At 40.5% G+C, this 14,304-nt stretch overlaps 1 protein-coding gene across 1 annotated transcript in view; it reads right to left on the reverse strand.

Annotated features, from left to right (window-relative positions):
* LOC145405883 (putative neural-cadherin 2) overlaps window positions 1–14,304 on the reverse strand; it is a 482,786-nt gene that overhangs the window by 156,501 nt on the left and 311,981 nt on the right. The window contains exon 5 of the mRNA XM_080277140.1: window positions 7,945–8,082. Within this exon, the coding sequence (XP_080133266.1) occupies window positions 7,945–8,082 (138 nt within the window). The remainder of the gene's footprint in view (window positions 1–7,944; window positions 8,083–14,304) is intronic.

Consider the following 14,304-nt stretch of genomic DNA (forward strand, 5'->3'; position numbering starts at 1 on the left):
CAAAAAAAAAAAAAAAAATACACCAGATTACAGGTGTCCTCCATTCATAGTAAATCTGTCACAGTTGCACAAGAACTGCTCCAGATTGATGCTTGGAAGTATACTGTGATTTGCCGTCATCTAAAGTTGTTACATATCCAAAATAATGTAACACTCACTATACACAGACTTGTACATGAAGCTGTACATAGAAAAGGAGTGTCCTGAAGTAGTGAGAGGGACACTGATGAGGTGTGATAGATGTGTCCGATTTTTTCCTCTCACAGCCACTCTGGATTAACCTCGGATTAGATGTATGGCAATAAAACGCTACTCCATTCTACAGGACTCCTTATTTATTACGGCAGATAGTGTTCTTTTTATAATGACAATCGTGACTGATGTGTTGGAAAGCATTTCACTCGGTAGACTACACGCGGTAAAAAGTTCGTTCCTACCCATACTCAACTACATTCACGGTGTTCAGTACTCTTTCGGTCACTGCTTGTTCACTGTGTAAAAGTGAAACTACGATCATGGGTTTACTTGGATTTATCATGAACTGGTCAGAAGTTATAGTGTAGGAACGAGATAAATGTAATCTCTCTAACACGTAAGCTTCGAAACACTCATATCTGGACATTTCTGAGTGCGTGCGATACACCCACATCTGGCCCGGACCTACTTCCCAAAGTGGGACAGATTGTAGATCACAGCGACACCTGTCAACCCCTTCTCACCGTCAGACCGTCTCCCTTGTCAGTCACCAGCCAGTCACGATGGGGGGTGGAGGTTGCGAGCAGTCACAGGAGTATCCTACCTCCAACCATATTGTTCCAATACTTGTTATGTTCTATGTTATATATTTATGGCTAGGAGACTCTCAGTGTATTAAAAAAAAAAAAAAAAAAAAAAAAAAAAAAAAAAAAAAATATTAAAAAAAAAAAAAAAAAAAATTCAGGTTCTTCAAACTCGTGTAATTTTCCTGAGAAAAATGAACTCATGTCATTTTCCTCAGGTAAATGACACGTGTTTGTAAACAGAAAAAAATCAGTCATAAAACAAAATGATAAAAAACCCTCGATGCACTTCCATAGCCAACCACCTCTCTTTGTCACCACTCAATCGTTTACCACTGAGCTACCACGGCCCTTGGAAATGAAAGTCAGACCTTCAAACCATAGTTTCCCATATGCCTTTCAGTAAAAAAAAAAAAAAAAATATATTATGAGACTCATCAACCATTTCGCGATTTACAGCTAGCTATTACCCGTGTACAGTTATGTGTCTATATGACCTGACCATAACCCTGTAATCCATATCCATGCTTATTACATTCAGTACTGTACAGTTTCAAATGAATGTGAGGAAGGCAGGATATCTGAACCTTGACCCCGCTTTATTGAAACCACCCTTATATAAGCCACCACATATAATAATGACAGCATTTTAGCCAGCTGTTATCCCATCCATATGTATGTGTGCCTATATGACTTGAACATAACTCTTTCATCCATATCCATGTCTTCCGTACTATACAGTGTCAATGGAATGCGAGGAATGCATCCAATAACATGCCTTACTACATCAGGGGGATCATCTCCCAGTTAATGGCAGCGGGGTCAATATCATGATGGTCAAGCTTAAAATTTCAAATGGCCATAAAGTCGTCAGCTTTCTCCGGGTTTACTCCAAATTTGATATGTGATATCCTTGACTAGATATCCTGTTGTGTTTATACGTCAGCACTAAAATAACTGCCGGGGACGAGTTTGCTGCGCCTTCGCACCGCTTCTTGTCTAGGTTTTATTCCGAACATCAACTTTTGAAGCTGGGTATGTTTATGGGGGGAAGTATTTATCCTGATTTTACTCACTCCTCATCACTATACTCCTCATATCTAAGTTGGCCTAAAACTGCCTCCTTCCCATCTTCAGTGATGAGATTTATCAATACCTTAACACTAGAAATTACGCAAATCATGAAACAGGTTACAAAAGTTTGGAAACCTAGACCAAGTTAACCATGGAAGTCTGGGGCTGGATAAATGCTTCCAACTCCAATTTTGATTTGCGCTGCGCAGTTTTGTGAGGAGGTGTAGGAAGCTCATGTTCCCAGTACATTCATGCTCTGTGCTGGTGGTGTTGGGGGAGGTATCCATCTTGCCCTCCGTGTATTGGTTTTGCTAATATTATGGATTTTGGAAAATATTTTCCAGCCCCAGTGGATTGTGTATGGATGTTGCAGTCATCAACTCGTGGACTATCTACAGTGAAAACCGTATTCGGACCCATACCCAGACCCCCATCAGACGCAGGTACATGAGTGAGTTGGCTCTGGCCATGATAAAGCCTTGGGTACATAACAGGCTCAGCCACCCCTTCCTGTCTGCCAGCTTGCTAATACACATTGGGGCATCACACACCCCCTGCATTGATAGAACAGTGTGGAGACTTTTCTGTCACGGTCACCCCCCTGGTTGGGAGCTTCGTGGTAAAGCAAGACGTCGTAGATAAGAAACACACCATTTATAAACATTTATGGCGGTAAACAATAAACCCATAAAATATTTTCCACAAATATTCATACTGAAAAAATACCTATTTTCGATTGTCTACCCCACTTGGAAATGGTCCCAAATGGTCAAGGGGAAGTCCAGCTGCTGCTCCAGAAACCCAAAGGCGCGTTATAAGCATCGCCAGGCCAGCTGCTCCTTGAATGACTACACCATTACAATTTCAGTTAAGGAGAAAGGAGTTTTCTAGACAGATAAAGTTTCAAATGTACAGCGAGAATAATCTTTTCGATTTTCTTTTTCCAGTTTTCATCATCATCACCACCACCACCACCACCACCACCATCATCATTGTCATCATCATCATCATCATCATCATCTCTCTCTCTCTCTCTCTCTCTCTCTCTCTCTCTCTCCGTACTTTCTCGTACCTTCTCTTCCTGACTATTCCACCTTGTTATGAAACATCAGGTACAGCACAGTATTAATTTAATATAGAAATTATAAGCTTTATTTGTGGGAACCATTAGGTCTATAGTTAGATGCAGATTTGTGAGTTGTGTACCGTCAAGCATAACCAAATTAGTGGTATATTTCATCTTGACTTAGCAATTCATATGGTAATTTCTTATCAATTACCTATTCATATACGTCATGTGGAATCCAATTATTCTCCTTGGGAAACAGATAAGGAATGAGTTTATACTTCATGTACAAGAACAAGGATTTAGTTTTAAGATTCTCGATTGTGCATAGTTCATTAAGGTAGACAGTCAATATTCCTTTAAAGCAGGTTTTTCCAACTGAGGGCTTTGTCCTCTGTTGAGAAATTTGGACATTCCAGGTGGGGAGATAAGTAGATAATACTTAAATAGCCAAAGTAGCTTTTTTCATGTGTTGCAGCTTATAGGTTTTATATATTTTATGGCCAAATGATTTTTGGCTCATAATTTGAGCTTTTTGAGAGTGAGAGTAGAATTTTGGTCCTCACATAATTATCCTGCTAAATAAAGTACAAAATCTCTAAAATAGTATCGCAGTGTTGTAAAAATATCCAAAATACTCCTAAATTTGTTGTTGTTACACGTTAAAACGTACAACTAAATGAAAGTGAATAAGCCTAGAACCCAGAGTTATTTAAAATAACCTTCCTAAGGGTGTTATTCACCCCTTTCGGAGTTTGTGAATGATCCTCAAAGATTTTCTAGCAAATGTTGGGAATGTCCAGGAAAAGTCTGGGGTCCTCTACTCTTGATTTCTGCTCACATTAGTCAATGTGACATCCAGGTCCCTACCAGTACCACTGGGTGACCAAGGACGTGGGGAAAGCAGCCAGTGACTTTCTTGCCGGCCAGCCATAAATATCCAACAAGTTTCCCGGCAAGATAGCTTGAAGCACTGTAAAGTATTCAACCGGCTGTTTTATAGGGGTCATAAAATGAGCGTAGCAGGTCTGGGATGAGGAAGAGAAAAAGTAAGAAAAGGGAAAGAAATAAAGGAGAGCTGGAAGAAAGAAGAGGAAGAGATGTTGGAAGAGTTAAGGAAAAAGAAGGGTTAACTGCTTGCGTCTTGAAAGGTGAGGTATATGTGAAAGACAGATGCTGTGGTTGATGGAGGTATTAATAAAACCACTCACGCACCAGTACCGACCAATACAGAACACCCAGTTTCAAAGGGTGTATTATTCCTTCATTGTTCCACCACTTACCACCATCCGCATCCATACTGCCGAATGCTCACACAACTCCACCCACTTCACTTTCTCCTAGCCCTTACTCCCACATCAACCTTTGAAGAGAAGATATCGCCCTTCATCTACCACTCACTTAAACAATGCTCATTGTCCACTACTTAGTCTATCCCTTTCACCCACCTATTAATTTCTGCCCATTCTATAAATTTTTAAAACTTTCTGACTTGCACAACCATGAGCAAAACTTCATTTGCACTTCCCTTCCGGCTTTGACAATGGAAGATGTAAAAAAAATAAAGTTTTATGTTATCGGAATATGAAGCACACTCAAAAATGAGCAGCCATGGGAAAGAAAGTTGTGTGTGTGTGTGTGTGTGTGTGTGTGTGTGTGTTGGAGAGACTTGAGAAAAATTAAAAACAAGACACAATGCTAGCAGAGGATATCGGCGAACCTTTGCTCATGGCTGCATCTTACCAGTTTACCTGCAAAACGCCTTGTCAGCAGCAGACGGCATACTTCCCCACAGCATGCCCTACCTCCCATCACCAGCATGGCTCATGTCTCACATTCCTCTCCACTCACTCTACTGATGACTGCTCTTATACGGTGAATAATGAATATCATAACATACATTGTTTCTACTACCAGCCGACCTACAACATTCTCACGAGCTATACTTATCCTGTTGTGGCTTACTAGCCCATCTCGCTCATTTGTTTCTTTTCGCCCTAGCCATTCCTTTAAAAATTATAGTGACGTAACTTTATCTCAGACCACTGCACTGATAGGGCTGAATTTAGACACATGCATTTATGGACATGAATAGATTAATACTGTCAAAGCTGACTCGATGGACTGAAAGCAAATAACTTAGAAATGATCTCCTTGGGTTTGAGCATTAATACAATAACAAAAATAACTGCAGTGGATCTAAGTTGATCGGAGTGTAGTTAACTGGATTTAATTTTATATGGCTTGGTTTGATAGGATGCTATGAGTCTACCTAAACTGACCCTGAACTGATCTAACAGCCTGAACTACCCTTACTAAACTTGCATTCACCTGATTAGGTCGAAATAAATGTGGATGGACAGGACTGGCACGGACGTGACAAGCATGATCTTGAAAGGGTCTATTGAACGTGAATGAACTTGTCCGACCCTGCATAACCTTAATATTCATCTGACTGAGCGCGACTGGATGTGGAGGACTTGAATGAAACAAAACTGAACAGCAGTGACCTGAAAGGCTGTGGAAGGTCTTGATGGGCAAAAACTGAACCGGATGGACTTATCTAGAACTGAATTGGCTTGAATGGATATGACTGAAATCGAATGAATATTAAAGGGACTGGATGGCTATTAATTATCAAAATAAACCTGGCTGGATCACAGTGAATATAAATGGACCAGAACTGACATAAGCAAACCTGGTGTGACATTACTTAAACGAAAGGACTAAAGGACCTTGTTGTCTCGGAAGTGACATGCTCCAAAACTGACTCAGATGAGCCAAAATGGAACAGAACTGACCCGACTAAGCAGGACTGAATGTGAAGGACCTGCATCAATACCCAGTGGCCTGACTGGACGCTAGTTACCCTGAAGAGCCACAAAGTGAGCTTCATGAACCAAAACAGAACTGAAGCTACAAAAAGAGATCTTGTTTGCTCTGAATGGGTGTGATATGGAAGAACTTACGTAATAATATCTTAACACTTTCAGTTCGAGGACGTAGACTTCATTCTACACTTGTTGAATTCATCAATATCATTCAGAGCAGCAGAGACGTTTCTAAATGAAGGAATTTATACCGTCTTCATTAACCTGTTAAGTACAATATACGATTCATCAACTGCATAATATAAACAAAAGAGAGAAAAAAATTGTTAAAAAATTGTACATAACCCGGTTCAAGGGGTTAAATGCCCGTATTTGATCACTGGATTGTCTTGTGCCTATTAACTACAATATAGATAATCAAAGGCTAAGTGGACGCCTGTTCTAATGAGTGTAATTCTCTATACTGCACAGATGAACGGTCGACGAATGAGCTTCCTATTGCTGGAATGGTCTCACACACACATACACACACATACACACACACACACACACACACACACACACACACACACACACACACACACACACAGACGTGATACCTTCATTACCATATCAAAGAAGCAGGCCGGAAGACAGATATGAGATTCTGATGTGGATATAATGTTTGTGGCTGCGACGGGTAGAGGAACAGTGATTGATAATGATGATAGACCCACGGCTGTGAATGAGGAAATGAGTGAGAGAACATGATTAATGGGGAATGTGTGTGTGTGTGTGTGTGTGTGTGTGTGTGTGTGTGTGTGTGAGAGAGAGAGAGAGAGAGAGAGAGAGAGAGAGAGAGAGAGAGAGAGAGAGAGAGAGATTTTTACGCTAGGCTAGGGAAGTCATTCATATATTTTTTGATGTGGTGTATTTGTTTGAAAATTACATAGGAAAACGTAGAACACAACAGTTATCCCATCCACTGCCATAACGTTCAGAAGACAATTAACACAACGTCTTCGTAACTCTCTCTCTCTCTCTCTCTCTCTCTCTCTCTCTCTCTCTCACACACACACACACACACACAACACACACACACACACACACACACACACACACACACACACACACACACACACACACACACACACAATATTGCAATGGTAACTGCTCCTCTGAACTGTCTGCTTGCATCCCTCATAGCCCAGAGGAACTTCGAGGCACCAATAACAAGACTTTTGTTCAGTGCACAGCTTATTCTACGATTTCCTTCCAGCCAGACATAGGGGTAGAGAGTGACCAGCAACTGTGGCTCACGACTGTGCCTTAAGTATCTTAATGTGAGAACTTATTTTTTCACGTTAGTTATATTCTACACACAATATTATTCACCACAAGACGTAATAATATCAGTGAAAGAGATAGTGGAGACTATATGTAATCCTGGCAATTTGATGTCTAAGATAAGGTGAAGAAAGTCTCCTACATGTAGTAAGAATACTCTTTAAGGCAGTCATTCATGCATACGTTAAAATGGCTAAATTGCCCCAAATTTACTTAAGAAACTATAGACTGCATCCGTAAAATAAAATATACCCCTAAGTAGGCAATGCACTATACCTGAAGTTAAGTAGGTGATCTGCGAATCTGTGGACTATTGCAGACTCTAATATCGATCCACTGCTTTACCATAAATGACCAGACAGTGAACAATGACTTACGAAACAGTATTGTTAGCTTCGAAACCCAACTAACTTTTCAGAGTTTTATTTAAATTTCGTAATTCTTCCACCATGAAATGGAGTGACATGTCTGACCGCAGCTGTCCGTTAAAACTGTAGACTGTGAACATGCTTTAAGCTCCTGTAGGCTATGAAGACATCAGTACAAACAGCTTACACAGACACTGCTAACCTACATTAACACAATCCATACTGTAAAGACACAAAGTATCCTAATCCGCTTCAGGCTAAAAATATTCCGGTAACCTACATAAGCAACATACACCATATAAACACAACGCACCTTATTCTTCAGAAGGCTGTAAATGTACGGATATCCTATATAAACACAAATTGTACCATACTATAAAAAATAGCCTATGGAAATACAACTGTTATGGGATACCCACAAAGTACCCTGATTTTCAGCAGGCGATAAATATACCGGTAAGCTAAATAAACACAACCAGTACTCTATAAACCCAACTTACCCTGAGCTGCAGCAGGTCTCCGGTGTGAGGGTTAATGGTGAAGAATGCTTGGTGAGAGGGCAGACCGTCCACGCCGTCACCACCTACGCTGTACACCAGACCACTACGGTCCACCGCGTCACGGTCTACAGCCTGAACCTGCAGTCACAAAATATAATAATAATAATAATAATAATAATAATAATAATAACTGCGAGGACAACAGCAATTTTCCCATTTATATATCTGTATCTTCGATGCAATATATATATATATATATATATATATATATATATATATATATATATATATATATATATATATATATATATATATATATATATATATATATATATATATATATATACCCACAGGCTGTAGACTAAGTGAATGGGTACAATATCGGTCGTGTGTGTGTGTGTGTGTGTGTGTGTGTGTGTGTGTGTGTGTGAAGCATAAGTGAAACAGTGTTGATCAATCTGGACCAATGATGATCGAATGGATTAGGGTCAGACAAGGACAAGGTGAACTTTGTTTTAGAACACCAGATAAAAGGTCAAACCTTCAATCTTGTAACCATTTTGTAGGCGGTTATTATATTGTATATTGTTTGCGGTATTATAACACGTCAGTGATTTTGCACCAAATTAAGAAAGTCTACACTGACGAAATTCAATTCTCAACCTGCACTAGATGTTGCGTTCTTTCATACAGTGGCCGACTTCTGTAAACATTAGACCAACACATCCTTTCATGGCTTTGTTTATCAGGAGGCGCCAGGATATCAAAAGAGTGAACGATGTCTGAAACTGAATGTGTTTGAAGCCACGGGGCAAGCGGGCGCGCTGTTCAATTATTTTTTTTTCTGCATATCCTTCTTTTAATTGTATGCCTGTATCTCGTAGGTGGGACTTATGGTAGGATAATAATGATGATGATGATGGTGATGATGATGATGATTAAATAGTGATGCTGTTAGGGGGGATCTCCTTAATTCTCACTGGCAAATCAATGTTTTTCGTTTCGGCGGGCCAGTACTTCAGTGGGGCGAAACAAAAGTTCTTCATTTCGCCAGGAATGTTTCTTCATTTGGAATTATTCTTTTTTACATTCCAGTGGTGAAAGTGCTGATGCGGGCATAGATATATGCCAAGTGATAGGTGGTGGCGATCGTCACCCACCCGCTTGATATACTGCTGCCTGTATCTCCCTTCACTTTTATCATTCGTTTTCTGAGTCTGCTCGCCTTTCTTCTTTTTTTCTCCCATCCTTCATGCCTAATAGGTTACTGTAACCAGGAAACGATTTACAACGCCGGGTGGTATTCATATGACCAATAAAAGGGGTGATGTTTGAGCTTACTATCGTGCCCTTGTTAACTGATTGGAGAGACGCCAATGCAGCGTCCATCTGGGAACCAACTCTCCACATTTCTCCCCACTCCTTGCTGTAACAAAACCAAGGGAACATTGGTCCACTGCACGGAAGAGCCCTGAAGGGGCTTTTTTTTTTTTTTTTTGCCTATCGACCATTGGGGCCAAAGCCCCTGGTCATTTAAACCATATATATATATATATATATATATATATATATATATATATATATATATATATATATATATATATATATATATATATATATATATATATATATATATATATATATATATATATAATTTTTATTTATTTTTTTGTATTTTTACTTATGTGTTTTGGTTTATATTTTTTAGACCTTATATTACTTATACAGAAAAACCTAATCTAAAGACCCTAAAACTAATCACCTAGCAGACAAATCGCTGACCTATACTAAATTCTAAAGACAAATAGCTAGACCTACACTAAAGGTAACAATACCTCGACCAAGAGAACTCCATCGTGTAGATATATATGCCTTTCTACATTACATACCTGCATTCATCACCTGGCGACTGTCGGTCAAGGCACAACCTAATACAGGGGACATCAATATATAAAAGAGAACCGGACATTTCCATATACGTCAGCTGTCGGCCCTAATTAGGACAACTTAAATACGATGGTAAAAGGTATTTACATAATATGTACAAAAACCGAAGGATCTCGCCCAACAGACCATCATCGACTGCAAGTGCCCAATACCTTTCTATATTGCACACTTGTCAGGCGAGGAACCGGGTTTAATGTAGTGAACATCTATATTAGTAATAGATCAGTTGTAGGAAAGAACTATTTCAAATATGTCAACTGTCAACCCTAATTGATGGTAAAATATTTACATATTTACAGTAGATAAAAACCAGAACCATATAGTAAAAAAGTCACATCATTTTGATCAGTCCGGTCTCTCTCAAGAAAGCCATCAATTATCATAACAATATTCCCATCACCCAGGATGGTGGAAAGGGTGAGGGGGACGTCTGCTGCGCCCCAGTAATTTATAAGTGAAGCACTTTCACGAATAAATCGCCGACAACGCAGGATGATATGACTGATAGATAACACTACATCACAGTTGTCACAGTGCGATGGGAAGCGTCTTTCCATATACGGTCTCATGTGAGTTAAAACGGTGGCATTAAGCCATAATCTTGCCAATACTTTTTCCTCAAGGCGACTGGGACGGTTGGCAGTATCCCAGTCGCCCAGGTACGGCATGCAAGTTGGAATATTAAGTCTGGTCCACTGACCTTGCCACAGAAGATTTATTGAAATCTTTCCGAGAGAAAGACTCGACCGTAGATCACGAGGAACGTCCCAGGTCTCCTCGAGCTCTATGGCCGACTTTGCAAGTAAGTCAACCTGCTCATTGCCGTAAACACAACAATGACCAGGTACCCAGATCAGCATGAAGGACTTGTCGCACGAATGTAATTCATTAATAGTGTGGCCCTGGATCTCATTAGAGTCCGTAATACAAGAAGCGATTGCCTGAAGAGCTGATTTTGAATCTGAAAATATGACAAATGAGTCATGCCGAGAAGTGAGAGCATAGTCTATGGCTTTGTCAATAGCAAAAAGTTTGGAGGTAAACACAGTTTTATGATTCGGCAACCGATACCTGAATGCACATTCAGTCGACCACACACTAGCACCCACACATTCACTCAACTTGGAGCCATTGGTGTACAATTGGTGGAACCCCAAGTGACAAACGATGATGTTACGAAACAAGTGGTGGACCTCCGCCTCCAACGCCTTGGTCTTTGGTGCTGGGAGCCATGATACATCAACAGTGAAGCCAGGTGGCTCCCAAGGCGCTATATTTTTAGTCACCAGCTTGTCACAGTTACTGAGGTCCACACCAAGCTCCTGAGTTAGTAAGTGGAGGCAAACAGCAAGTGGCCGACGCACCCTTCGCATAAGATGGTGGTATTGACACAGGGGGGTACGTACAGGCCACACTGCCGATATTACGTTTCCTATATGTTCTTAATCCATAGGACAGGGCTAGGTGGTCACATTGAATATGGAGGGGAGGCACATTCACCTCCACTTCCATACGAGCTACACGGGTACACTGGATGGCTCCAAGATACATTCGCAAACATTTATTCTGCAACACATCCAATCCTTTCAGTGTGGCATTGGATGCCGAGCCACACACCTGTGTGCCATAGTCTAGCTTCGATCGAATAAGGGACTTATACAGCATTAATAAAGATTTTTTGTTGGCACCCCATGTAGTACCTGCTAGGTACTTGAGGATATTTAACGGTTTGTCACAACAAGCAAGCAAATTATTAACATGAATTTTGTAGTTCAAACAAGTCAGAATGTATTCCCAAAAACTTTACAGAATTTTGAAAAAGTACGTTAAGAATAGTGAAGACTACAGTGGCACACTTAGGGACAGAAAACTTAAATCCTCACTGCACGGCCCATTGGTGGATGGAGTCAAAGGCTGCTTGAATCCCCCCAGCCGAAAATTGTGCATTACAGGAAGAGTGCCGTATTGCACAATCGTCAGCACAGAGTGAGTATTTAACCCGCCCCATCCCGACGTTTTCTGGGCAGTGGTACGCCCCAGTCCCGACATTTTTGGACTTTTTTTTTTTTTGGCTCAAACATCCGCTTTTGGTGAGAAACATCGAAAATTCATAGAGAAATCGCTCACTTGAGGTTTAAAATACTCGATCTAGGTACGAGTACCTCCTTACCTGACTGGGTTTTCTAACAGGCTAGCATCAAAGAAAACGAGTTCTATGGGAGGGTAACTATTATATCCACTCATAAACAGTATTTATTTATTTACTTGGTACGAATTTATATGTAGTACAAGAGTATATTGGTTTTCAAACAGTAATATAGGCATTATAAGCATTGTTTCACTCACTAACTCATCACCATTCATGACCTTTTTTTCTCACATTACCTGCTCATCATTTCTGACTGTTTCTTCCTCTAATGCTATGTAAACTTTGTCCTCCACATTGTCATCGATTGGGGAATCACTCTGGCCCTGAATGTCTTTATTGGCCAGGTCAATGGTAACAGGTGAATTGCCAAGACAACGGCGTGCAGGGGGGGGGGAGAGGTTATGTGGTGTAAGGCACTGTCCCTGCTTGGCATCTTGTAGAGGAATAGAGGAAGGTGTCTCGTGTATACGTGCCAAAAATCACTCACGAAAATTGAAAATTGTGCAAATTAGGGACCTTGCAATGTTGCCGCGTTAATTCACGTCTCCGAGATATGAGTGCACATCATGTGAGGACGTGAATTCATGTTTCCAGAACGCGGTGGGTTAAGATTCCTCGGGACGGGAGCTGATGACATAATATGATTGATCATAATACTAAATAAAGTAGGACTAAGCACACTTCCCTGCGGCATCCCTTTTTCCTGGATAAGTATATCCAATGTTACGTTATTGGGCAATTTGACAGAGAAAGTTCTGTTATTTAAGAAATTTGAAATAAAAATAGGCAAATTTCCTCTTAAACCATAAGCACAGAGTTTCATTAGTATACTGTGTCACCATGTCATGTCACAGGCTTTATGGATGTCGAAGAACACCCCTATCATGAATTCTTTATTGGCAAATGCCTCCGCAATACAATACTCCAAATTCATTAAATGATCTAGTGAACTTCTGTATTTACGGAAGCCACATTGTTGATCATTTAACAAATTCTTCGACTCTAAAACAAAAAGAAGCCTATTGTTAACTATTCGTTCCATGACCTTACATAGACAAGAAGTCAACACAATAGGATGAAATGAAGTGGGATTCATAAGATAACCGGCCTCTTTGGGTATCAGTATGACGTGCTCAAAGTGCCATGCGTTTGGAAATGTTCGAGATGCCCAAATCTAATTATACAATGCTAACATCTTAATCAGGTTGTCCTGATTAAGATGCTGGATCATACCATACGTGATGGTGTCAGGTCCATGGCTGGTGTCTTTACAGGATTTAAGGGCAAGGAGCAGTTCATCTAGTGTAAACTCTTGGTTGTACAAGTGTCTACGTCTTTTGTGGCAAAGTCTATTATCTGCAGCTCAGTCATGCTTTTATGATGTTCAAAACGCGGATCATAATTGGCTGAGCTGCTTACGAGAAAAACTCTTGGCGAGGATGTTAGCAACGTCCATGGGATCGTCATAGATGGTGTTCTTCACCTGCAGGATTGTCACAGGGATGTTTGGGCTTTTATTATTTATTATTTTAATACTGGACCAGACTTTAGTGAGTAGAGTTGATCGATTCATCGTGGACACAAAGGACTGCCAGGAATCACGTTTAGCCCTTTCTATTATTCTCCTTGCCTCTGCCCGTGCCTGTTTGTATGCAATAAAATTTTCCTCAGTAGGCTGACTATCAAATATCCTGTATCTCCTATTGCATTTCCGCTTGTCGGCAATCTGGCGTCCACCAATGTGCTCTATGCTTCACATGAACTGTAAAAGTCTTGGGAATAGCAGCCTCAGCTGCGTGTTTTATGGAATTGGTTAAATTTTCGACCTAAACATCTATGGTCTCCCCAGTTACATCTAAATTGACAATCCTTGAGAAGAATCCCCAATCTACTTTCTTTTAGCTAAATTTTGGGGGTGGAGGGTCCAAAACGATGTCGCGTGTATAAGAAAGACAGATGGGTAAATGATCACTTCCCAAGGAGTCGTCATAAGGGTCCCACGAGAAATCTTGATGTATACCAGGGGAGGCCAGAGATAAGTCAATGGCCGAAAAGTTACCAGTACGATCATCTACGCGAGTCGCTCTACCATCGTTCAGAAGACAGAGGTTAGACTGTAGTATTAGGCTGGCTACTTGCTCCCCATGACCATCGATCCTCAAGCTACCCCATTGATAGTGAAGGTCATTAAAGTCACCCAACACTTATTCCCAGGTAGATGTTCAAATAGTGAATTCAAAGCATCACTATCAATGGGGCCATGT

The sequence above is a fragment of the Coenobita brevimanus genome, chromosome 68 (genome assembly GCF_032717465.1).
Source record: "Coenobita brevimanus isolate Jiangsu-jjx chromosome 68, ASM3271746v2, whole genome shotgun sequence".
Lineage (NCBI taxonomy): Eukaryota > Metazoa > Arthropoda > Malacostraca > Decapoda > Coenobitidae > Coenobita > Coenobita brevimanus.